Source organism: Zalophus californianus, chromosome 3 (assembly GCF_009762305.2).
Source record: "Zalophus californianus isolate mZalCal1 chromosome 3, mZalCal1.pri.v2, whole genome shotgun sequence".
Lineage (NCBI taxonomy): Eukaryota > Metazoa > Chordata > Mammalia > Carnivora > Otariidae > Zalophus > Zalophus californianus.
In genome coordinates, this window is record NC_045597.1 from 58,734,917 (window position 1) to 58,761,377 (window position 26,461).

At 34.5% G+C, this 26,461-nt stretch overlaps 1 protein-coding gene across 5 annotated transcripts in view; it reads left to right on the plus strand.

The window, feature by feature from the left end:
• The window catches only part of FNDC3A (fibronectin type III domain containing 3A), a 155,186-nt gene that overhangs the window by 4,300 nt on the left and 124,425 nt on the right, over positions 1-26,461 (plus strand). For 4 of the 5 annotated variants that reach the window (XM_027590846.2, XM_027590847.2, XM_027590849.2 and 1 more), the window contains one exon: positions 19,104-19,241. In XM_027590846.2, the coding sequence (XP_027446647.1) occupies positions 19,143-19,241 (99 nt within the window). In that variant the 5' untranslated portion in view covers positions 19,104-19,142. Of the gene's footprint in view, positions 1-5,858; positions 5,919-19,103; positions 19,242-26,461 lie in introns of those variants that run through there. The other variant, XM_027590848.2, reaches the window with a different exon arrangement.

Sequence of the window (26,461 nt, forward strand, 5' to 3'; positions counted from 1 at the left end):
ATAATTTTTTATAAATATAAGAATCATTCTTAACTCAAGGGCCAAACAAAAACAAGCTCGCTGTGGGCTGGATTTGGCCAGTGGACCTAGTTTGCTGACTCCTGGCTAATAATTGGGCTAGGTAATTGTCCTTACAGCACATAAAGTGAGATGCCTTGTATCGTTTGTCTACATGTTTGGCGCATTTTGTTATTATCATTTATATTTGTTACCTATGTTATAGTAAAAATAAAGAAAGTATGCAGAAATAACTATTATTGTAATTTTTATTTTGTGGCCAAACTTCTAACAACAGCCTAGACTAGGTCTCAGAACTAGGAAGTGAAAGAAGAAAAACCTTTGAGCCAGGCCTTAGAGCAGGGAAAGTAGTTACATCATGGCTTGATTTAAAATTTGTATAAGGTTAAGTATATCAACTGCCTGTTCTGGTTTTACATATTTTAAACTGCAAACTGGCATTTTACAAACTTTGGCCAGGGTACCGGTGGCTTATAAGTGATAATAGGGACCTGACGGTAGGAAACATTGTCTTTAAAAGTAGTCTAGGATGAGTTAGTGAAGAGATAAACAGTTAAGACACCTCTCAATAACTCCAAGAGGAGTCACTGAATAGTGACTCTCCCAACATTACAGAATAGTCTAATAATTGATATTTACATTGATGAGCTTGAGTCATCAAGGAAAGGTTGTGTCATGTGCAGATTAAGGCAAAGAAGACCTAGAAATCTCTTTTAAAATATTTCCATTAAGGGACGCCTGGGTGGCTCAGTCAGTTAAGTGTCTATCTTCGGCTCAGGTCATGATCCCAGGACCCTGGGATTGGGTCCCACATCAAGCTCCCTGCTCAGCGGGGAGTTGGCTTGTCCCTCTCCCTCTGCCCCTCCCTCCACTTGTGCTCTCTTTCTCAAATAAATAAATAAAATCTTAAAAAAATTTTTTTAAAAATAAAATATTTCCATTAAAACTATTTAAAGATAAGTTATGGTGATTTAAAGGATAAGTATCAGTTATTTTGAAAATTCATTTACATGAAATAGCTCTTTGAATTTTCTAAATTTAAAAATGTGTGTTTCTAAAGCAGTTGTTTCCTTCACGTTGTGTTTCATGTATCATTACCAGGTGAATAGTGTGGTGCCTCAGGTTATGGTTGCATGAGTGAATTGGCTAGGGTTACTCTGTCATCAAGAGTAATGACATTGGGGCGCCTGAGTGGCTCAGTTGGCTAAGCATCTGCCTTCGGCTCAGGTCATGATCCCGGGGTCCTAGGATCGAGCCCCACGTTGGGCTGCCAGCTCAGCGGAGAGCCTGCTTCTCCCTCTCCCTCTGCCTGCCACTCTGCCTATCTGTGCTATCTCTCTGTCAAATAAATAAAATCTTTTTTAAAAAAAATTTAAAGAGTAATGACATCATTTTGTCAGTCAGGAGAGCAAGAATATGGCACAGAACATTTTTTGATTTGAAGGCGTTAGTAAATATGTTCTGTATATGAAGGATAGTATTAAGTGCTGGAAAAAGTAAGGATGAATAAGACGGAGAGCTGCCTAGATAACATTAGTGTGTTTTCTTTTTTTTCCCCTCTTAAAAACATTAAAACCAACCAAACAAAACTTCAAAACTTAAGTTTATTTTTGTAATTTATTTATATTAACATTTTCTATACTTTGTAAATGTATATACTGTCTTACATTGTAAGGCAGTACAAACCTTTTGAACTAAATTTTGGCCACCATGAATTGCTACCTAATAAAAATTTGGCTTTTTAAATTTTGCTTTAAAGAGAAATTAACAGTTCACTCTCCAACCTCCCTTTTGCCAGTGCTTGAAACAGCTGGATCATTCCAGCTGTTTTGTTTTTTAGGAGATTAAGTTCCATGGATCTTAGTTCCAACTTTACCCTTATTAGCCATATGATCTCAGATTAGTTTTTTTCCATCTTAAATTCCCAGTCATTAAAATTGAGAATAATACCTATCCTGTTTTCCCCACAGAAATATTGTGAGTACCCAAAGAGATGTTGGAAACCATGAAAACAAAGTACCAAAATAAGAGCTTACATTAATGCTGTTATCATTGGAAGCAATTGGAAGTTTGGTTTTGGGGGGTTTTTTTTGTTTGTTTGTTTGTTTGTTTTTTAGTAAGACCAGAAATCATGAGTTCAAGTTTTATCCTTCAAAGTTCTGCAAATGTGCTTCCAGTAAACATTTAGTTTATTCAAAAGTTTTAACTGCTTTTTTGGCAAACAATGCATGTAAAAGCTTTCTTTCTATTCTTATTAATCTTTCATTGTGGTCATATCCAGTGCCTCTGTTCTTTTTGAAAGGGAATACTGATCTTATATTCCAAGCATCTGCAGCTAGTCTTTTCCAGAGTGGGATAAAAATATGCAAATTGAATTCCTTAAGGTTTTCTTTTTTTTTCAAGTGGAAGACTATCCCTGTATGTATAGTAATAAGATCCACTTGTTGAACTCTTCATTGGTGTTTAGGCCCTGTACTTGGTAATTTTTTAAATCCTATGCAGACATGCCTGATATGTGGTAGTACTTCTATTTTACAGATGAAACTGTTACTTCTGATTGACTTTGGTATCTCTTCCTTTCTCACTTTTTGAGATCTCTTATGTGCCTAGTTAGAAATAAAAAGTAAATTTGATGTGTACTTTGAAATAAACCTTGATATAAAAGTTACCTAAGTTTAATAAATGAAATTGTATTAATCAGCCTCTATCACAAATATCTGATAGATATTTTCTGTTTTCCTTCTTCAGAATCCACATCTCAATATATATTTGAACAGAATAAGTTAGAAGATTTAGGTGATTTATTATTCAGTTCCCCAGTGAGAAAATAAAATCTTCCTACTTTGGGGATTCTAAACAGGTGTTCAAGTGCATTTTAAAGTACAGTTAGGACTTCTCTTTAAAAAGTAATAATATACTTTCTTTTGCAGAAATAGATGTTATGTACAACAACTACTTTAAAGATTGAGCTTGAAGGAGTCGTCATTTACGTCAGAATCAGTTTTTAAGATTTGCTTACATTTTTAAAATGAAAATATTTATAATATGTGATTTCATTATGTTTTCATTTTCTAGATTTTTTTGGTTTGCTTGAGACAGGCATTCTCAGTTTGCAGTTTTGTTCTTAAGGCTTGATTTTTTACCATGTAATATTTTCATTTGCCATATATACTCTCTTCTTACCCTTTAGTTAATAGTTTTTTGCGTGTTGGGACCAGCTGTTTCCAGTACTTCAGATCAGTAGGTGCATCATTATTCCTCAAATGGCAGTGTATGCTAACAATTACATTTTTTATAAAGACTTATTTATTTATTTTAGGGGGGCGGGACAGAGGGAGAGAGAATCCAAGCAGACTCCACACTGAGTGCTGAACCTGACATGGGACTCCATCTCAGGATCCTGAGACCATGACCAGAGCCGAAGCCAAGAGTCAGACGCTTAACTGACTACGCTACCCAGGCGCCCCTGAAATTGTATTTTTTTAATCTGTTACTTGAACCTTGCTAAAATTGGCCTAATGTGTGTGGTAGAGTAGGCTTTGGAGAAAATGTAGGGACAGTTTCCCTCTAAGCCATCTTTCAGGCTGCTTCCAGGCTAATGTTTTTAAAAACATGAGTTTTATTCAAATCATTGCTCAATTTTAGATCTTAAAATCATACCACAATTCTGCTGCATCAGTTATAATGTCTTTGGTCTCTGTTTCAAAGTATATAGTCTGTTGATATCCTGGACTATATCTATTCCCAATTTTGTAGTAGAAAACATATGTTTTACATTAGGTAGATAGAGGTTTATTTGTTGGCTTCCTCCCTTATTGGTTGTATATAAACATGAACATGTTACTTTACCTCTGTGGGCCTTTGTTTCTTCACTTAAAGAGGGGTAATAATAGGATCTATCTTTTAGAATTGGCTGTTATAAGGATTAAGAAAGCCCATTTAACATGGCAAGTAAACTGCTTGCCATAGGATATTTATATCTAGAACTTTGACAGACAGGTCTAATCACTGTCACCTAGATAACCTATTCTTCTTTTCACCATTCACCATTTTCACCATTTATTCATCTATCATTTGTTAATTCTTTAAACATCCTACATACTTAAAATATGAATGTCACAAAGTTGAATGTTGTACTCCCTTCCTTCTAGTAATTCACAAACTAGGATGAGAGGTAAAGACATATAAACAAATGCATATTTAAAAATAATTAAGGGTAAATAAAATAACCTCTTCTCTTGCCTTTTTTTCACTTTTGTGAATCCTTCCTGTCATTTAGTACTGAACTGCCATGTTTCTGTAATACCCTCAATATCATGATTGTGTACATATACCATAGCATATATATTTCTTGTCTGTCTCAACTATTAGATTATAAAATTCTTGAGTTGGAACAGTACTGCTGTAGTTGGAATTTTTTTTTTCTATAAAGGAGCAGATAGTAAATATTTTAAGATGTGTGGCTGTATGAACTGTTACAACTACTTAGCTGTGTTGTAGGAGCATTAAAACAGCCATAGATAAGTTATAAACATTGGGTATGACTGTGTTCCAATAAAACTTTACAAAAACAGGCAGGAGGCCAGATTTGGCTCACAGGCCTTAGTTTGGTGCCCCCTGCCATGCTTCGTACCCTATGCCTGGCAAATATAAGGCACTTAGTAAATAATAAATTAACATATATTAAATACTTTCTATGTTGTGACTGCTGTTCCAAACACTTTATGTGTATCAGTTTACTTAATCCTTAAAACAGCCCTCTGAGGTATATAATATTGTCATCATTTTAAAAATGAGGAAGCTGGAGTAGAAAGAAGTTAAATAACATACCACACAACTAGTTAGTGATTTGGGGGTTTGAACCCAGGCATCTGACTCCAGAGCCTCAGCTTTTAATCATACCACCCAATGTGTTGAATCCCAGGGGTATAATAATGATTCAGTATTAGGAAACATATTGACATAATTCACTGTATTCACAGGTGAAAGAATAAAACTGTATGATTATCTCTTTGATGCTAAAAATATTATTTTCTGAAATTCAGTTGTCCCTAGTAACTATTAACAAGAAATAACCTAGTAAAGGGTCTCTGTCAGAAGGCTGTGTTAAATGTCATAGTGAAATATTAGAAGCACTTCCATAAAAAGATAGGAACAGAACATTTGCCCTGAAGTCTCAGACAATGCATTAAGAAGCAAGAAAAATAACTCTAAATAAGGGATGTGTGGGGGATGAGGTGAGAAATACCACTGTTAGTATTTGTAGTTGATATGATTACACTTAGAAGATAGTCAACACAAAATGATTTGAGTCACAAAGAGATTTCAGTAAACCAGATGGCTATAACTTAGAATATTCATTAGCTTTCTTATACACCAGCAGTAGCCAGCTATGAAAAACAAAAAAGTAGAAGCTAAAATTATAAATAATACTTAAGAACCTTCTGAAATATGCAACAGCTATATAAAGAAAACTATAAGAAGATCTGAATGGATGGAGAGCATACTATATTCCTGAATGTGACAACTTAATACCATAAAAATGGCAGTTCTCACCAAATGAGAAAATAGTGTAATCCTAATTAGATTATGGTAGGATTTTAAAATGGAATTTGACAAACTGATATTTCAAGTTTTGAGAAGGTGAAATATATAAGAATGGCCAAGTAAATTTCAAAAAGAAGCTTAACAGTGAGCATACCTATAAAAAATCAAAACATACTATAAAATTACAGTTATTTAAAAAATAAGAATTTGGAGTAGGAATGAGCATGTTGATCATAGGAACAGAATACAGAATTCAGGAGGAACTCCATGGATACAGGAGAATTTCTTGTGTGATAAACTGGTAATGGAAGAGCTACTCTAAATGGTGTGGGACAATTGGCTATCCAGTCGAGGTAAAGATAATTAGGTACCCACTTCATGGCACTATCAAAACTAAAATGTAGATGGACTAAATATAAGTAAATAAAGTGGCAAAAGTTTTAGAAGTGAATTTTTAAAGACATTTTGGAGTAGAGCAAGCCTTTCTCCTATCAAGGAGACATCAAATTTAGATGCCATTAAAAAAGGCAAGCAACTGAATTGCCAAATAACAGATTTGACATGTAATAGACAAAGCTAATATTCAAAGTATACAAGGTGCGCTCTCAAATCAGTGTGAAAAGTAAAACCTGGTAGAAAATAATGTAAGTAGGAAATTCATAGAATTAGAAATATAGATAGCCTATAAAGTTTTGAAGAGTTATTCAACCATGCCAGTATTTTGAGAAATTCAAATGAAAACATCAATGAGATATGATTTTTAAAAAACCTTTGTAATAAAATTAACAAAACTGGACAACCTTAATATTACAAGTAAAATTGGAAAATATACATTTATAAACTATTGAACAAAGTATAAATAGCCTCATCTTTTTGAGGAGAAAAGTTCAGCAGTATCTATCAACTTTAGAAGTGCATACTTCTGAAGAGAAGTTTTATTTCTGTATAGAGATACTATCATAAGTTCATATAGAATATCGCATGGTTATTTCTTGAAGAGGGGGAAATGTATGGAGAAAAACGGAAGCAGTTTCATTGTTCAGCATTAGAATAGTTAAGTTATGGAATGCCCTTGCAGTAGAATATTAGGCAGCCTGGAAAAGAATGAAATAGATAACAAATATACTTCTTTAAGAAAATATTACAGTATTTCACATGAAAAAGAAAGATACTAATACATGTCATTTACTTTATGTAACAACCAAAAAACCTAGAAAACCTTATATATACATAGGTAAGTGCAGAGAACAAGTCTGAAAGGGTACCTTCCACAGTGGATAGCTGTAGAAATGGAAGGAAGTTAGATTTAGGGACAGGAGGAAGAATTAAAAATGATGACTATACATATGTTCTTAAGTATAAAATGTATAACTTTTGTGATGTAACAAAAATAATAAAACATAAGAGGGTTTAGACTTGGCAATATGATTAGTCCTTGTTAGAGCCATACCTTCTTGATTATGTCTCTTTCTTCTGTGTAATATTTAATAACACCTCCCTTCACTTACAAGCTTCCCATTTGGTGTCTAAAGTCATTGGTGCATTTAAAACTAGCACTTTCAGTATAGCATTGGGTCAGAAACTGTTACCATAGGTTAAAGAAGTAAGAATTGTAGATTAGTGATTCTCAACCTTTATAATCATACCTGCAAAACAAGACAATTTTAGTGTACTTTATTTTCTGAATATCTATCATAAAAGCAATTTTTTCAAATGTAAAATTATAGTTTTCAAGTCTCATTTGTCTAGATATTTTTATTCCTCACCCCCTTTCAATATTATAACCTAATATTTTAAGAAAGTTATTGGTAAATTCTAGGATGTCATCAGCTTGAGCTAAATAAAGGTAGACTAAAAAGAAGGAAAATTTTTGTAAAAAATAAGATGAAGGAAGATGAGCGTGTTTAGAGGCAGTAATATTTAACTCAGGCATAAAAGATTTATAAACAAAGAATCTGGTTATCTCAGAAAGGGCAGTGTTAAAACACTGGGTTCTACAGACAGATCTCTGTTATAGGAAATACAGAAATGTTTCTTGATTTTCTTGTGATATGATAAAATTTTCTATTTAGAAGGAAACATGTTAAATATGGTGAAGTTATGGTGAAGCTACTTAAGTAGCTTTTACAGGGGAGTGCATACCCTTCTGTTGTGAAGCTAGATGCCAAGGTGTCAGTTTTGGTCAGAAAATATTCAGAAACTACAGGTTTTAGTCTTCAATCCAAAGTCATTCTGATACCTGTAACCAAGAATTTGAAATTCTAAAAAAGCAAAGTGACTATAATATATAAGCTAGCACATTTTAAAAGGGCAATAAAGTATTTGTAGATGAAAATAGAATTGTCACAGATGTAATTACCTTGGGCTCTAAAGGTAACCCAAGTGCTCTGAAAACATCAGCTAGAACTGTAAAATAGGATTTAAGACAATGGCACTTAAAAAAAAATTGTTGGTCTTAATTATGTGTACACTCTCTGTCCTTTAACAGATTGGGGTTGATTTCTTGGAAGCAACTCCTGCTCTCAATTCCCATAGTTTCCTGACTAGATATATCTTTTTGATGTCTTTTTCATCAGGATTGCCTTTGAAGTTTGTTTTAACCAGATTTTCATGTTAGTATTAAGGTGTGATTTCATAGTGGAAGGACGGGGGCTATATCTCCTGACTGCCTAATTAAATTAAGTTATACTTAGTGTGTCTGGCATTGGAGAGTGATGGTAGTGGCTCTCAACTCCCTTCTTTTTTTAAACTTCTGTTCATTTATGTGGGATAAAAGACTGAGACCCACCCATCCTACCCATTCTACTTCTACCTTTCCAGTGGACAAGGAATTAGAAAATAAGATAAGTTATAGTAAATTTGTTGCTAATGATCTATATAGTCACTTACCTTATAAGGAAATATATTTTATATATAAGATATGTATTTGCTTTTATTAGGTGAAACCATATGAAATCATGTTATTTTAATATTTTTTACCTTAGAAATAATTTCATATGGTTCAACATATTATTGAATTATGCCATATAAACACTGCCCTATGTATAAAAGTAAGTTATTGCACTTAGCATGAAAAATATGTTATAAGTTACTTAGATAACATAAATTCATAAATAGCAGGTCACTGATAAAATGTTACCATATAAGCCAAATTGGAAGGTTTATAAATACACCTACTTAAAGAACAAGGTTAAAGTTATAAGCCGAAATTATTAATGTATATATGCATCATTGTACACTATTGGGTTAATCAACCTTCAACAAAAACTAAATTGAATATGGGAATAATAAAGCTAAACATATAGGAATTTATAAATAAAAGCTGTTGGACTTGAGAACCATGACCAATAGAAGACACTGCAAAAACCAGGGCAATTGAAAAGAGCACTGATAATAGATAAACAGATAATGAAGTATCCTTCTGCAAATTGTGGGAATCCTAACTGTATTGCATGGCAACTGAATGTTTTAGTAGTGAATTAGAGGCCCAAGTAATCTTTTGAAATGTATTAATTTTACTTTATACATTCTATTAACAAGTTTTATTACCAATAAGAGCTCACTCTGCAGGTTGCTAGTAAGTAACACTTAGTCTTACACAGAAATACAAGCTAAAAAATTGTGTGTCGTTTGCCCAAAATATCTGTAAAAAGAATATTGATTTTTCTTTTAGTTCAGGACATATCAAGAGCACACTGCCATTGGTGAACCCTGGACCATACTTTTAAAAAATCATGCTTTTAAAGCATGGTCATTTGGTTTCTATTTGTCATAAATTCATTCACCTTTCTAATGTCCATTGGGTACATTAAAAATTAAGAGTGATGTGGGGCACCTGGGTGGCTCAGTCAGTTAAGCGTCCAACTCTTGGTTTCGGCTCAGGTCATGATCGCCAGGTTGTGAGATGGAGCCCCACGTCAGGCCCTGAGCTGGACATGGAGCCTGCTTGGAATCTTGGAATCTTCTCTCTGCCTCTCCCTTTGCCCCTCTCCCTCCCTCAAGTGCATGAGTGAGCTCTCTCTCTCAAATTAAATTAAATTAAAGAGTAGTGAATTTGTGATGATGTACTATATGTTGGCTAATTGGATTTAATTAAAAAAAAAAAGTAGTGAATTTGGTTCCCTGTCAAAAGTGAAAGGGACTGGGGGCGCCTGGGTCGCTCATAAGCTTCTGCCTTTGGCTCCCACTCCCCCTGCTTGTGTTCCCTGTCTCGCTGTCTCTCTGTCAAATAAATAAATAAAATCTTTAAAAAAAAAAAAAAGTGAAAGGGACTGAGTTTACTCTTCTGCCTGAAACAACTTAAAAAACTAGAAAAAAAATGAAAGAGTGGCAATGAAGATGTTAGCTATCAGACAGTGTAAGGGGGAAAACAGATGTCCTTTATGTCTTAATGAAAGCTTACATTAAGACGTAGAAATTTAGGTGAACCAAAGTTAAATTTAACTAATAACCTATTTTTAAGAGTCATTTTTCTGGAGTACAGTTAACATCAGTGTGGTTGAAAGATTAGAAATAATCTAATATCTCATTGTTAAATAAGATCTGTGAAATATTTTAAGTTTCAAATAAGAAATGATAGGATGATTTCACAGAGTGATTCCCATGACTTTCATCCTAGGAAATTCCACTGCAGGTGACTTAAAGTGCTTTTTTTTTTTTTAATCTGATATAGTCAAGTTTAAAAAATTTTTTAAAATCTAAAAATTAAAAAGAAATGAAAGAGGTCTAATTTGGAAAAATACATGAATACATGTTAGGATATTAGTTTGTTAGATGAATATTAATTTGGATAAAGTCCAAGTTCAAGCAAAATTCATTGAAATTTCCTAAAAGGTCATTGAGATGGTTGATAAGCCAAATATGACTGTAGTTGCCTAGGGCTTTTCAAGCTGTTTATTTTTAAATTTAAATTTTGATGAAAGTGGTGTAACCATATTCATATTACAAAAATATTGGGGAAATAGAGGAAAAAATTACTGTAATTACATCATGTTAATACAGTTACTGCTATAATATTTTTACTTAATGTTTTTTCATATGTATACTTTTTTCCCCAAAGGTTCTTTTTTTTTTTAAATATTTTATTTGTCAGAGAAAGAGAGTGAGCGAGCATAAGCAGGGGGAATGGCAGGCAGAGGAAGAGGGAGAAGCAGGCTCCCCACCGAGTGGGGAGCCCGATGCAGGACTTGATCCCAAGTTCCCTGGGATCATGACCTGAGCCGAAGGCAGACACTTAACCAACTGAGCCACCCAGGCATCCCATCATATGTATACTTTCAAGTACTCCCAAATTCTGGATTTAAATATGGTACTAAAACTCTTTGGAGTATATAATAGATTTTAGATATGGACTTAGAATCCTATAATTTAAAGTTTCATTGATTTAGATAAACCAAAAGATGAGAAAAATACATTGGATTTTTTTTTTAATCTAAATGTACATATTTTTCCTGTGGATCCCTCACTTACACTATGGCTATAATCCAAGTATGATCCTGCTGTGCATTTTCCCGTATACTTTTTTTTAATTTTTTTATTATGTTAATCACCATACATTACATCATTAGTTTTTGATGTAGTGTTCCATGATTCATTGTTTGTGCATAGCACCCAGTGCTCCACGCAGAACATGCCCTCTTTAATACCCATCACCCTGCTAACCCATCCCCCCACCCCCTCCCCCATTTTCCCCTATACTTTTTAAACAACTAGAGTTGAAGTTTTAAACCCTAGGTGTAGCTCATTATGTCTAGGCTATTGCCTAACAGCAACATCCTTAGAATAAAACAAATTTAAATAGAATGGATGGATGTGAATGAGGAGTTTGAGTGAGAAAACCTGGCAGAATATTTGAGTAAAGAAACTAATATAGATTCAGAATTATGGTAGTGACTGAGTAAGAAAGTACAGTACTGTATCTAAATCTAATAGTGTTATGGACTGAAGACTGAAGCCCTAATCCCCAATGTGATCATGTTTGGAGGTGAGCCTTTGGGAGTTGTTGAGGTTTATGAAGTCATGAGGGTGGAGCCCCCATTATGGATTAGTGCACTTATAAGAAGAGGAAGAGACCAAAACTTTCTCTCTCTTGGCCATGTGGAGATAAAGCAAGGATCCTGCCGGCCAGGAAGAGGGTCCTCACCAAGAACCTGGTCATGCTGGCACCCTGGTCTTGGACTTACCAGCCTCCAGAACTGTGAAGAATAAATGTATATTGTTTGTTCTAGCAGTCCAAACTGATGGAGACCATATTAGTAAGGTACTACTGTAATAAATATCTAAAAATGTGGAAGTAGCTTTGGAACTGGGTAATGGGTAGAGGCTGGAAAAGTGTTGAAGTGCATGCTGGAAAAAGCCAAGATTACTTTTAAGGGATTGCTAATGGCAACTGGTGAGAGCTCAGAAAGAAACGAAGAGAACTGGAGAGAAAACCTCCATCATCTTAAAGAATACATAAATAATCATGAACAGAATATTGGTAGAAATATGGATGATAAAGGCCATTCTGATGAGGTCTCAGATGGGAATGAGGAACATTGTTATTGGACAGTGGAAAAAAGGTGATCCTTTTTATAAAAGAGCAAAAATTTTGGCTGAGTTGTGTTCATGTTTTAATGTTTTATGGAAGATAAAACTTGAAAGTGATAAAAGTGAATATTTAGCTGAGGATGTTTCTAAAGCAAAGTGTTGAAGGAGTAACTTGGTTCCTTCTCACTGCTTATAATAAAATGTGAGAGGAGAGAAATGAAATGAAGGATTTGTTAAGCAAAAAGGGACCAGAATTTAAAGACTTGGAAAATGTTCAGTCTATCCAGACTGCAAAAAAATGAGAAAGCATACTCTGAAGAGAATACTAAGAGTATGTTTGACTAGCCGGTTGATAAGGCTTTTAGTGTGGGTGTGAACCATGTACCTAATCAGCATCTCAACAGAAGCCAGGAAGAGAGATGGAATTATACCAGTGAAACAATGCTAGCTGGGACTAAATGAAACAAAATGGAAGGGAATGAAGGCAGGCTGTGAACGTGTGTTGTCCTTCAGGAAGAGGGAAGAAGGACCCCAGAGGTGACTCCTGTCATCAGGACTGCTACTCCCAACACAGGTCCAGAGTATAGAGGCCAGAGGGTCAGGGCTGCCTCCCCTTAGTTTCAAAGGATGGGACCTCTGTTCAGTAAAACCACATGGGCAGGGCTCCACCAAGCTGCAGGAATGTCTGTGGGCGTGATGCCACCACCCCATTGGGTCTGGAGGGCAGAGCATGAAACCAAAGAGATTGTTCTTGAGCCTTAAGAAATTTGCCTTGCTAGGTTTTGGACTTGCTTGGGATATGTTACCCCTTTCTTCCTTTTGGAATGGAATATACTGTGCCTGTCTCACCATTGTATTTTGGAAACACACTGTATTTTGGAAGCATGTAACTTACCTGGTTCTACAGGTTCACAGCTGGAGAGGAATTTGCTTCAGGATGAATCTTACTTGGATGAGATTTTAAAGTTTATGTTGAAACCAGTTAAGACTTTTGTGACTGTTGGGTTGGAATGAACGTATTTTGCATGCAAGAAAGACATGGATTTTGGTGGGCCAGGGGCAGAATGTTTGGACTCTGTTTGTATCCTTCCAAAATTCATATTGAAGCCCTACCCCCTCAAATGTGATGGCATTAAGAAGTGGGGCCTTTGGGGAGTAATTAGGTTTAGATGAGGTCATGAGGGAAGAACCCCCATGATGGGATTAGTGCCCTTATAATCTAGGGAGAGTAAGAGAGACGCAAACTCCCTCTCTCGGCCATGAGAAGATACAGCAAGAAGGCCGCCCTTTGGACCCAGATCTTGGGCTTCCCAGCCTCAAGAACTGTGAGAAATAAATGTCTGTTGGTTAAGGCACCCAGTGTATGATATTTTGTAGCAGTCAGAGCTAAGTTTACAAATATTTTTTCCCCATTCCCTAGGTTGCAGTTTCACTCCATTGAATGTGTACTCTGATGCACTGAAGTTTTCAAGTTTGATGTAGTCCCATATGTCTATTTTTGCTTTCGTGGTCTTTGCTTTAGGTGTCGTATCTAAGAAATCATTGCCAAGTCCAATCTTTTTCCGTCTTTTCTTGGAGCATTTTGGGTCTTATACTTAATGTTTAATCCATTTTGAGTTAATTTTTGTATATGGTAAAAGAATCCAAGTTCATTCTTTTGCATGTGGATATGCAGTTTTCCTATTCATCATTTGTTAAACAGACTATCCTTTCCTCATTAAATGGTGTTGGCACCCTTGTCGAAGATCATTTGATTAGACATGTGAAAGTTTATTTCTGGGCTCTCTATTCTTTTCCATTGGTGTATTTGTCTGTTGTTATGCCAATACCACAGTTTTGATTACTGTTGCTTTGCAATATGTTTTAAAATCAGGAAGTTTGAGTCTTCTAACTTTGTTCTTTTTCAAAATTGTTTTAACTATTTGGAATCCCTTGAGATTCCGTAGGAATTTTGGAATGAATTTTTCTATTTCTGCAAAAAAAAAAAAAAAAAAAAGCCATTGAGATTTTGATAGGGATTGCTTTGGGAAGTCTCGAATTCTTTTTTTTTTTTTAAAGATTTTATTTATTTTGACAGAGAGAGACACAGCGAGAGAGGGAGCATAAGCATAGGGAGTGGGAGAGGGAGAAGCAGGCTCTCTGCTGAGCAGGGAGCCCAATGTGGGTCCTGGGATCATGACCTGAGCCAAAGGCAGAAGCTTAACGACTGAGCCACCCAGGCTCCCTGGGAAGTCTTGAATTCTTAACAGTATTAAATCTCCTAATCTATGAACGCAGGATCTTTCCATTTATTTGTGTCTTTTTAAATTTCTATTAGCAAATTTTTATAGTTTTCAGTATACAAATCTTCCACTTTGGGGGTTAAAGTTATTCCTTAGTATTTTATTCTTTTTGATGCTACTTTAAATGAAATTTTTTTCTTAATTTCTTTTTTTAGATTGTTCATTGTTAATATATAGAAATGCAGCTGATTTTTCTGTGTTCATTTCCTACTATGCACTTTTACTGAATTTACTAGTTCTAACAGCTTTTTAATGGACTCTTTAGGTTTTTCTACATACGAAATCATGTCATGTGTGAACAGAGATGGTTTTACTTCTTCCTTTCCAATTTAGATACCTTTTATATGTTTTTCATGCCTAATGGCTCTGACTAGGATTTGTAGTACTACGTCCAGTACTGTGAACGGATATGGTTAGAGTCAGCATCCTTGCTTTGTACCCAGTCTTAGAGGAAAAGCTGATAGTCTTTTACCATTGAGCACGATGTTATTAGCTGTGGGCCTTTCATCTATGGCCTTTATCATGCTGAGGTAGTTTCCTTCTGTTCCTAGTTTGTTGAGTGTTTTTATCATCAAAGGATGTTGGATCTTGTCAAATTTTTTTTGCATCAATTGAGGTGACCATGTGGTCGTGTTAACTTTTAAAAATAATTTTCTTGAAGTAGACACAAGTATGTAAATATCAATATACAGCTCAATTCATAATGGTATTTTCACATAATTATGTGGTAAGAGTGGTAATTATCACATAACAGCCTCCCAAGTCAAGACATAGAACTGTACCAGCACCCCAGAAACTGCCTTTATGCCTCTCCAAGTTCCCATCCTTCAAAGACAGTCACCTATCCTGACTTTTAACACCATAGATTGGTTTTTATTCTGTTTTGAACTTTCTATAAATAAAGTTGTACTGTATGTATTTTGTCTGTTTTTCACTCACATTGTATTTGTGAAATTTATTTGTGTTGTTTCCTTTTCACTAGTTCACTAATTTTCTTTGCTGTATAGTAGTCCAGTGGATGAATTAGATAAAATTTACCATTTACTCTCCAGGGACATTTAAGTTGTTTACAGTTTAGGGGCTAGAAAAGAGTAGTGCTGCTATATATACCTTCATGTACTTTTTTTGGTGCATATGTGCATGCATTTTTTTTTGGTAGACTAGGAATCTAATAACTGAATCATAACTGGGTCATAGAATATTTATATGTTCAACTTTGGTAAATATCAAAGTAGTTTCCAAACTGATTTTATGAATTTCCACTCTCATTCCATTTGAGTGTGCCAGTTGCCCATAGCCTCCTTGATACTTAATATTGTCAGTCTTTTTCATTTTTATACTCCTAAGAAGTATATGAAGATATTTCATTATGATTTTTAAGTAGCTTTTTCCTAGTAGTTAATGAATTTGAGAATCTTTTCATATGTTTATTGATCTCTTGAATTTCCACTTTTGTGAAGAGCATATTCAAGTCTCTTGGCATTTTTCTCTTTTTTTTTAATCAGTTTGTAGGAGGGCCTGTATAAATGTGAAATATGTGCTGTTTTTCAGTTATGTATGTTGAAAATAGCTTCTTTCAGTCTATGGCTTGCCTTTTCATTTTTCTTAAAGATATTTCTTAATGAGTAGTAGTTCTTAATTTTAATGAAGTTCAGTATTCATTTTTCTTTATGATTTAAGAAATATAATCTGTACCCTGTCTAAAAACTCTTTCGCTCATGGTTATGAAGATATTCTTGTGTATTATCTTTTAGAACCTTTTTTGTTTTACCTTTTACATTCAGATCTGCATTCTACCTGGTGTTAATTTTTTTTAATATTGTCTAATTTGACACTAATTAAAATTTCAGACTTAAAAGTTGCAAGAGTGGTATAGAGATATTTAGCTTTTCTTCACCCAGATTTCCCAAATGTTAATATTTTGTTATATTATTGTTACACAAATAATTAAATATTGATACGTAGATTTTAGATATAAATAGTGATATGATGGAACCATCTTGTATACAAAAGTTGATTGTTAAAAATCAGGAATTTTGGGGCACCTGGGTGGCTCAGTCGTGAAGCTTCTGCCTTTGGCTCAGGTCATGATCCCAGGGTCCTGGGATCGAGCCCCGCAGTGGGCTCCCTGCTCCACAGGAAGCCTGCTTCTCCCTCTCCCACTCCCCCTCCTTGTGTTCCCTCTCTTGCTATGTCTCTGTCTGTCAAATAAGTAAATAAAATCTTTAAAAAAAAAAATCAGGAATTTTCAGGTCAGTTTTTAAACCATGATAGCTTGAAATGAGCCATGGGGGGTATTATTCCATGAAAATTTGCAAATGCATCAAATCATTCCTCCCCTCTTTTGCATATATACCAAATATTACATTATTAAAAACAAAATAGATGCATAACTTAAAACAAGTGGGTGTTTGTAGTCACAAGATGAGAATGCAGGAAGTAGAAATAACAGAATTAGAAGAAATTGGTTGAAAGGAAAAGCTGACAGTGTTCTCTACACAGGAGTAAAAGAATTTTTAGGTTTCCAAATGCATCATTTCAGTTGCATGGCTGTAGTTTCTAATTTGCAAGCTCAAATAAAACCTTTGCATATAGTGTGATGGATATATCCATGCAAGAAAGCAATTCATAAATAAACTTCTGATGTGTTAGAGCTTTGAAAATAATAAAATTGGAGGTAATGCCTTAAGTGGGATGATAATGTTAAAACATAGCATGTGGCTTCAGATCCAGTTTAAAATAATACTGTTCTTGGAATTAACTAGAGGTTCAGAAGAAATTTGTGTTTGTATTTGTAAGCTTCCAGTTCACCTCTTGAAACCAAATTATGGTTGTATCTTCACTACTTTCTAAAATTCAAGTATTAATGGTGGTTGCAGTTTTAGCTAAAGACATGTATATATATACATATATATGTATATATATATAAAGACAATATTACAAACAATATAATGACAAAATAAAAAGTACTCAATGGTTGTTATTTTTTTTTAATTTACTAATTTTACAAAGTGAATTATCTGTAAACTTTCTCTGGTTACTCCTGTTAGCTTCCCTAAATGTTTCTTTGATATGCAAGAGGGAAAATAATGCATTGACTCTTTCCTGTCTTACAACTTTTTACATATTCACAGAGTGAAATTATTTGACATAATTTACTCACTGATTTTTTTTTTACTTTTTTCTCACTGATTTTATCAGACTTTAATACAGCAATACAGATTAAGCCAGAAGTTAGATTTGCCCCTTTATATATGTTTTGCATGTATTATGTGTTTATATATAAATATGTATATGTTAAAAGCAGTATAAATATATGTATATTATATGTGCATGTAATTATAACATATAATGTGTTTAATGACGTGCATTGTTATGAAGTAGTTAAAAGTAAAATATTATATACCGTGGTCTTCAGTATAAAATCTTGAGGTAGATAACTGTATTGAATATTTTTAAAAAATCTTACAGCAATTTTTATATATCGAAATAGAAATTTGTTTTTAGGTTAAATCAACCTGTATGAGAGTTTCTGCAAAGATTCAAGACTTTAAAAATAAATAACATGAATTTAATAATCTTACAAAAGTTAAATATCTTGACACTGCTAAATTTCAGAATCTTACAAGCATCCAAAAATGTTTGTAATTTGGCTTTTTAGTATAAACTTGGTAAAATTTATGATTGAGCTCAGTTATGTTCAGCTTTTCTTGTAATTAGCTGACATTTTATTGGTTGATGTTATATATGGTATATATACCATAATTTGCTTATACCAAGTCTTTTACTTTTTATATAAGTGACACTGTGTCAAAGATTTCTAAATGTATATGCTTTTAATCACTGTAATGATTTGGTTTATTTTAAAATAGGTGTCACTTAGAAAAGAATAGTAAAAAGAACTACAGAAGACCAGTGTCAGAGCTTAAAACTTAAAATTTGAAGGTTTTTATTCTAGTCCTGAGCAAATTTTTCTACCATATTGTTTTGTCTGAGGAATCAATGACAAATCATAATTCTTGTGTAGTTTCTAGAGACTGATAAAGGTGATGGAGGAGGGGATTGGGTCTTCATAATCACCTTCTTTGCTCATAGAAAAAAAATTAGTGGTAGATTTGCTCACTTAGTCATTGCATTTTATTGCCTGTCCCATACTAAATATTATCTAGTATTTAGCTAGAGTAGTGGTGGTTAAACAAATATTGCATAGAGGTGGAAGGGATAAAGAGACAGACATGGAATTTAAATGGAAGCTGCTCATACATTGTTTTTTTTATGATTATTTATTTAGAGAACGTGTGAGCAGGCAGGGAGGAGCAGTGGGGGAGAAGAAGAGAGGGAAGGAGAAGGAGGGGGAAAGAATCTCAAGCAGACTCCTTGCTGAGCACAGAGCCTAACACAGGGCAGGATCTCATGACCCTGTGATCCTGACCTGAGCTGAAACCAAGTCAAGACACTTAACTGACTGAGCCACCCAGGTACCCAATATATTGGTTTTAATATATCTTAGTTTCCTGTCTACACTGACATACAGTTGGCTAAGTTGTAAGAAAGGTATTTCCTTAAATATTCTGTTGACAGAAAAAAAGTAGTCGACTAAGTATTGTAAAATTTCCTTTCACAAGAATATCATTTTAGGTTAAAGAATGAGACAAATTTTGAATGTATTATATTTTAATACGTTTTTAAGGATGTATACACAGATGGCTATATATTTTTGTTTTTCAGAATTGGAAGGTTATCCGGTATATTAATGTCTTATTGATAATGGCAGAGCACCCACCACTACTGGATACAGCTCAGATTTTAAGTAGTGATATTTCTCTTCTATCTGCCCCTATTGTAAGTGCAGATGGAACACAACAGGTAAGGAAACTGAAATGTTTATTTATGTCTTGTACACATGTATTTCTTTCAGAAGAGTACAAAATTTAAAACAGAATGAAACTTCACAATAGTAGGTTCCTGTTAATTCATCTTTTAAACTCCAGTTGAAAATGTTTTGGTTTCATAAAACAGTGAAATACTGAGACTGTTTTTGAAGTTGCTTCTAAAATTTCTCACTAATTAATGTTTAAATATCTTGTATCTTTAGTTGCCACTGAAGTTGTTTTTGTTTTACTTTAGACAATGTATTAGTCCCTGATTGGTTTTTAACTAAGTTTAACCTTGCACTTTAATGATTATTATAAATCATTACTTCAAATCATTATAAAATCATGACTGAATTATGTGATTAAATGACTGTCTACATTATACAATAATAAAACTGTGTCTTTTTCTTCCTACTTTTTTCTCCTCACAGACTCCCCCTCCCAAAAGCAAACATGTAATTCCTGAGAGCTGGTATATTTTTTTCTCCAGCCCAGGGCTTTATAAATGTAGTTTTGTAGTTTTTTGACTCCTGATTCCCCCAGTAATGCTGACAGGATGGGAATGATGGGCTTTCATAAATATCTATGATGTACCAAGCAATGTGTTTAATTCTCACAACTGCCCTGTAGAGATTTTACTATTACAGGTGAGGAAACAAAGACTAAGGATGTAATAATAATGAGAAGAAGGAACATTTTGAGTGCTCACTGTGTAAAAAACCTTGTGTTAGGAATTTAATGATCTTATTCTTTCAATAATCCTATGGGGTAGATATACCTGTCCCTATTTTGCAGATGAAACAAAATGAGTTTTAGACAGTCTCAAGATCACACTCGAAGGTTTTGATCCTAACCAATTATTCCTACCTCCTTGGGAAATTAAGAAAAAAAATATTTTGTTAATTTACAAACTTAGCATCTGTAGTGGACAATTATGATTTGCTTACAAGATTAAAAGGCTACTTTGTTAACTTTGCTATTAAAAAATCAAGAGCAGATGGCTTGGGTTCTGAATTTTGCTGGTTTGTATAAGCAGGGCATGAAAAGTATATCTTGGTTTTAATTTTCACATGTCCTCAAATAGCTTTTAGCAGCAAGTTCATTTCACTAAACTTGCTTTTTATGGTCAGAGTTAAGTTTGTTAAGATATATTTTTTTCCTGCAAAAATAATGGATGTGGCAGATATCCGTTTACTTTGAGGCTCTGAGAGTGTCTTGAGTTACCAGTATTTCCTCAGGGCAGTCACTGGTTTCAAGTTTTTTATAACTTAATTCATGAAAGAATCTATTAAGCAATTAATTACAGTTCATTGATAAAGTTGCTATAGCTGATAGTCTATGAAGGGGAAGACAACAGGCTGAAACAAGACCACGATGCTCCTGACTGACTTCTCTCCTTTCCCCGAAAAGAAGATTCTATTGGTAGAATTTTTCTTGAAACCTTGAGGGCACCAGAGTTAGCATGTTACAGTAGTGGTGTAGATGGATAGAGAGAAAGGAGCTGCGAATAGAAGAATCCACTAGAGCAGGATTTGGAGGATCGGGGCGGGGAGAGCTTATCAGTGGATCTAGGGGATACGTTTTTAGGTAGGGTTTGAAAAACAGGTCAGGAAGTGGAGTGAAGCCTTAGATTCTAACTAGCAGAGTGTGTTGTAATTTGATAGAGAAAGATGAGTAGAAGGAGCGCTGGACTTGACTGTTAGATGTAGATTTGATTTGGGTGACCTAACTTGTCTGAATATGTTTGCTTCTCTATAAAATGGAGGTAATAATAGTTTCTTAGAGTGGCTGTAGCTATAAGGGTGAAATGAACCTGAAGGAACTCAGTAAATGTTTGCTGAATCTGAATTGAAGCACTCAATAAATGTTTAAAAGATTGAGAAACTCTATAGATATGCCAGTCAGGAGTCAGGTCTTAAATCAACAGACATAGTTATAATGAGCAGTGGGTCAAAAAACTAAGAGATCGTTATGAAGGATACATACTAAAGAGAGTGGACTGATAGTTCTGGTTGAATGTAAGAAACTGAACAAAAATAGGTAACAGAGGTGGGAGGTTAACAAACTTGACAACAGGCAGTTCTTTGTCTTAACTCAGGAACTTACTGGTGTGCCAAGCATGGCCAAGTTAGAGCTTGCCTGTGAATATGTGATAACCACCTGGTTGGTGCCTGTAGTAGAGAAACAAACTAAAAGATCTTGACAGAGGGAAGTGTCATGTACATTCATATTAAAAATTCAGGATAACAGAGTGTCCCATGTCTTGACTTTTTGGGGAATATTATACTATTTCTTGGGAATATATTATGGGATGATTTCTGTTCCATCTCTTGAGATCAAATTAATTTTCTTTAGATCATCACTTCATCAATATTTTCTGGTTCTATATTTGGTAGTATGTCATATTATATACATGGGTCTTTTGGCTCATAAATTATATAAGAAGAATCCCACCTGACATCATTGCTACTGGTATTGCCTTTAGGGAAGTTGTAATAGACATTTATCATTCATTCTGAGTGGCAACATCTGAACTGTTTTTTGTGTTTGTAGAATCGCCATTCGTTCACCCTTTTTAATTAATAATTCATTTTTATAGCAGTTTTAGATTTACAGAAAAATTGAGTGAAGAATTTCTTTCATACCACATCTTCCACACAATTTTCCCTACTAATGTTTTATATTGGTGTGGTACATTTGTTACAATTAACGAGCCAGTATTGATAAAAGTTCTACAGTGAACCATTAAGGTTCACTCTTGGTATTATACAGTTCTCTGGGTTTTGACAAATGTATAATGTCTTTTATCACCAGTACATTATCATAATGAATAGTTTCACTGCCCTAAAAATCCTCCTGTACTCTACCCATTCCTTTCTCCATCCCCTTTTCCCCAACTGCCTCCCCCACTTGGCAACCACTAACACTTTTATTGTTCCTATATGTTTATCTTTTCCAGAATGTCATTTAGTTGGGTTCATACAGTATGTAGCCTTTTCAGACGAACTTATTTTCACTTAGCAATATGGTCTAGACAGTTTCTTTTTATGGCTTAATATCTCCTTTTTATTATTGGATAATACTTCATTGATGAATATACCAGTTTGTTGATCCATTCACCTATTGAAGGACAGCTTGATTCTTTCCAGTTTTTAGCAATTATAAATAAAGCTGCTTTAAACATTCATATGGAGGTTTTTGGATGGACATAAGTTTTAACTCAATTGGGTAAATACCGAAGAGCATGACTGCTGGATTGTATGATAAGGCTGTGTTTAACTTTGTTAGAAATCGCCAGCCGGTTTTCCAAAATGGCTGTACCATTTCACCTTCTCAGGCATGTGCTTAACTTGAGATTATATCCTTTCTTGATAGAGAAGGTAAAGCATGTGTAAGTGCTTGTGCAACTCTGTTAGGACCTCCACATCTGTGTTAGGGAATTTGAGCTTCAAGCACCATGAAATTTTCCCAGCTCTCTTCAGTGTTGCCACCATCAAAAGAAAAGTTCAGGTATTTTGGTTTCTTATGTGGTTCAGCAGTTTCCTAATTTAAGTTTACCTTCTCTAATTTCTACTTATTTATCATCCAAAAGGATTGAATGCATTTAAACTTTGGGTTAAGATCTGTCAAAACTCAGCCTATCGGGCTTTTTTTTCCCCCCCAGAATCTTCTTCATTTCATTAATCTTTTTGTTACTTTATTTTGTGATTTTCTCCCTTGTATCTGCAGGCTTTTAATTTATGAAGGTGACTGGGTAGTAACATGGAGAGGCTAATGCCATTGAAAGAATTCTTTTACTTATATTTCCTAAAAGAAGGGGGCACAATATGCTATACCAGACCATGGGGAAAGCTTCAGGTTTTGGTCAGGAGGCAGAGCAAGAGAAAAGCCTAGCCCAAAAACCATTATTGGTGTTATCTGCAGGAAGGGCAAAGTAGGGTAGAGTGACAGCTTAGGATTCGTAGTTTTAGTAACTGTGGCAGACAAGAAATAATAAGTGTTGGTCAGGATACAGAGTAAAGGGAACTCTTATGCGCTGTTGGTAGGTATGTAAACGTCCAGCCACTATGGAAAATAGTCTGGGGGTTCCTCAAAAAATTGAAACTAGAACTACCATATGATCAGCAATTCTGCTTCTAGGTATTCATCTGAAAGAAATGAAATAACTAACTCAAAAAGTTATCTGCACCCTCATGTTCATTGCAGCATTATTTACAGTAGCCAAGACATGGAAACAATCTTAAGTGTCCATCAGTGAATGAATGGGTAAAGAAGTTATGGTATGTGTGTTTGTACACATACACACACATATGTACATACAGTAGAATATGACGCAGTCCTAAAAAAGAAGGAAATCCTGCTATTTGCCACAAGATGGATGGACATTGAAGGCATTATGCTAAGTGAACTAAGTCAGAGAAAGACAAATACTGTATAATCTCACTTATATGTAGAATCTTAAAAAAAAAAAACAAAACTCAGATACCTTCCTTGAATATATGGTAGAACTTACTCAGTGAAGCCTTTTGGGCCTAGAGTTTTCTCTGACTTAAGTATAGAAATGGTGAAGTAAGTCAAACTCATGCTTATTAATACTTTTGTGTTAAGTTTGGAAATGAGTGTTGATATTACCAAGATGGTCTGTATATATTTAAGCAGTATTAAGGTGTTTAAGAAAATTTGAGTTTTATTACATTTATAAGTTTATTTTTTAATTATTTATTTCTTTTTATTTTTTTAAAGATTTTATTTATTTATTTGAGAGAGAGAGTGAGTGAGAGAGACAGAGCGAGCATAAGCAGGGAAAGAGGCAGAGGGAGGGAAAAGCAGACTCCCTGCAGAGCAGGGAGCCCGATGCAGGGCCCGATCCCAGGACTCAGGATCATGACCTGAGCTGAAGGCAGACACCTAACCAACTGAGCCACCCAGGCGCCCCCACTTACAAGTTTAATAAGAACTGTTTAAGCACTTAAAATTGTGATAGGCATTTGAAGTATTTAAAAGAAAATAAATACATTAATCTTACTAATGCAGATTAAAATGTTTAAGGGGAGCAAACCTGGAGAAAGAAAATATTGTAGTAGTAGATAAAATAGAAAACTTGGATTAAGGTCCTATTACTGATGCACAATTTGAGAAATATTAGGGAGGTAGAATTGACTGGAATTGATGAACAACTGGCTATAGAACAAAACCGAAAGACGGTAAGAATTTTCCCAGACTCTCTTTTCTTTTTCTTTTTTTTTTTTAAGATTTATTTATTTATTTATTTATTTGAGAGAGAGTGAGATAGAGAGAGAGAGCATGAGAGGGGGTAGGGTCAGAGGGAGAAGCAGACTCCCCGCCGAGCAGGGAGCCCGATGCAGGACTCAATCCCGGGACTCCAGGATCATGACCTGAGCCGAAGGCAGTCGCTTAACCAACTGAGCCACTCAGGCGCCCCCAGACTCTTTCTTTGAATATTTAGGTGGGTGACAAGGCCCTGTCACAAAGATAAATCTTACCGATCAGGATAGGCCGTTATTTCATGGTTACAAATGCCTGTAAACCTCAGTAGTTTACCAAAAGGTTTCTTGGTCATACTGCCTGTCCTTAACAGGCCATCCGTAGCTATACTCCACATAATTTTCACTTGAGACCCAGCCTCTGTGTAGAATGTTGCTGGTATCATGGCACAGATGATGGTGAATTATATGCTGACCTCCACCCATGTTTCATTATTCATTGCAAGTCACATGGCCAAACATGCCATCAGTAAGGTGGGGAAGGAAAATCTTGCCCTAGGGAGAAGCTGCGAATATTTGGAAAAATAATAAAATCTTCTAGAATAAGGAAAACAGAAGTAGTAGGTTTGGTATTTGAGAGAGTTTGAAAGATCTTTGATTGAATTTGAACTTTGGGGGATATTTAAGTAGAAATAATAAAAATAATAGCAGCTACCATTTGAGCCCTGGCATTGTGTCAGATACTGAGTCAAGTCCTTTACTGACCAAACCATAAACATTTAGTAAATCTTAGGGGTGAGATTACTGAAACTCTAAAATACTAGCTCACACCTTTGTGACAGTAATTTGGGACCTCAGAATTCTAATCAGACCTTTAATCCAAAAAATTTCATGGCCCAAATTAGTCTTCTAATTGCTCTGTAGCTCTGCCTGGCAAACAAAATAGCTCTTTGCTAAATCCTCATTCTTAAAGGTTTTCGGAAAGGTTAGAATTTAAACATTAAACCAATCTCTTCTTTCCCATTAGAGTTTGTTTCTCCTGAATGTCTATACTATGCCACTTTCTATGATGTTACAATAGAAAGTCAAATACTTTTTTAAAATTTCAGTATTAACTATTAACTTTCCCCTAGAGATATAAAAAGCCTTATACACTAGGTATAGATATGAAAACCTGCTTATATTATCACATTTTTATAAGTACATATTTTTAAAAACTAACTATGATATTAAGCTATGCTGCACTAAAAAAAAATCAACTCACTTATTCATGTAGTATCTATGTGCAAAATATTGTACTGGTTCTTGTAAGATATAATAAAATCAGACTGAAAAATTGGATGTAAATTTTAAGGTAGTCTATTTAAAGAAAAAAAGTTTCATAAAATATCAAAAAGAGTTCCACAGTTTGTAAATAAACTAAAATTTATTTTTATATTTGGCACAAAACAATAAAATAATATTTCTGACTAGTACCACTATCATTTCATTTGTTCATTTTTAAAGTATATATCTCTTCCTGTTTTCATGAAAATAAAAATTGGTGGGGTGCCTGGGTGGCTTCGTCAGTTAAGCATCTGCCTTTGGCTCAGGTCGTAATTGCAGAGTCTTGGGATCGAGGCCCTGCATCAGGCTACCTGCCCAGCAGGGGAGTCTGCTTCTCCCTCTGCCCCTGCTCATGCTGTCTCTCTCATTCACTTACTCTCTCATTCTCTCTCTTAAATAAATAAATAAACACAATCTTTAAAAAAAAAAAAAAATTGGCAGGTTATTTCATCTGAAAAGTAAATAGCAACATGTTTTCATATAATTAAAACTAATGTGAGAAAATGAGAAATCAAGATATTAAATATTTTGTATTTTAATGAACTGTATATATTTAATTCTGTTGTGAAAATTAGGTCTTCAAATTCTAAAGGGAACAATATCTTAAGTAAAATATAATAGTCATGGAATTTTGGTGGATTCTGTTCTAAAAATAACTGAT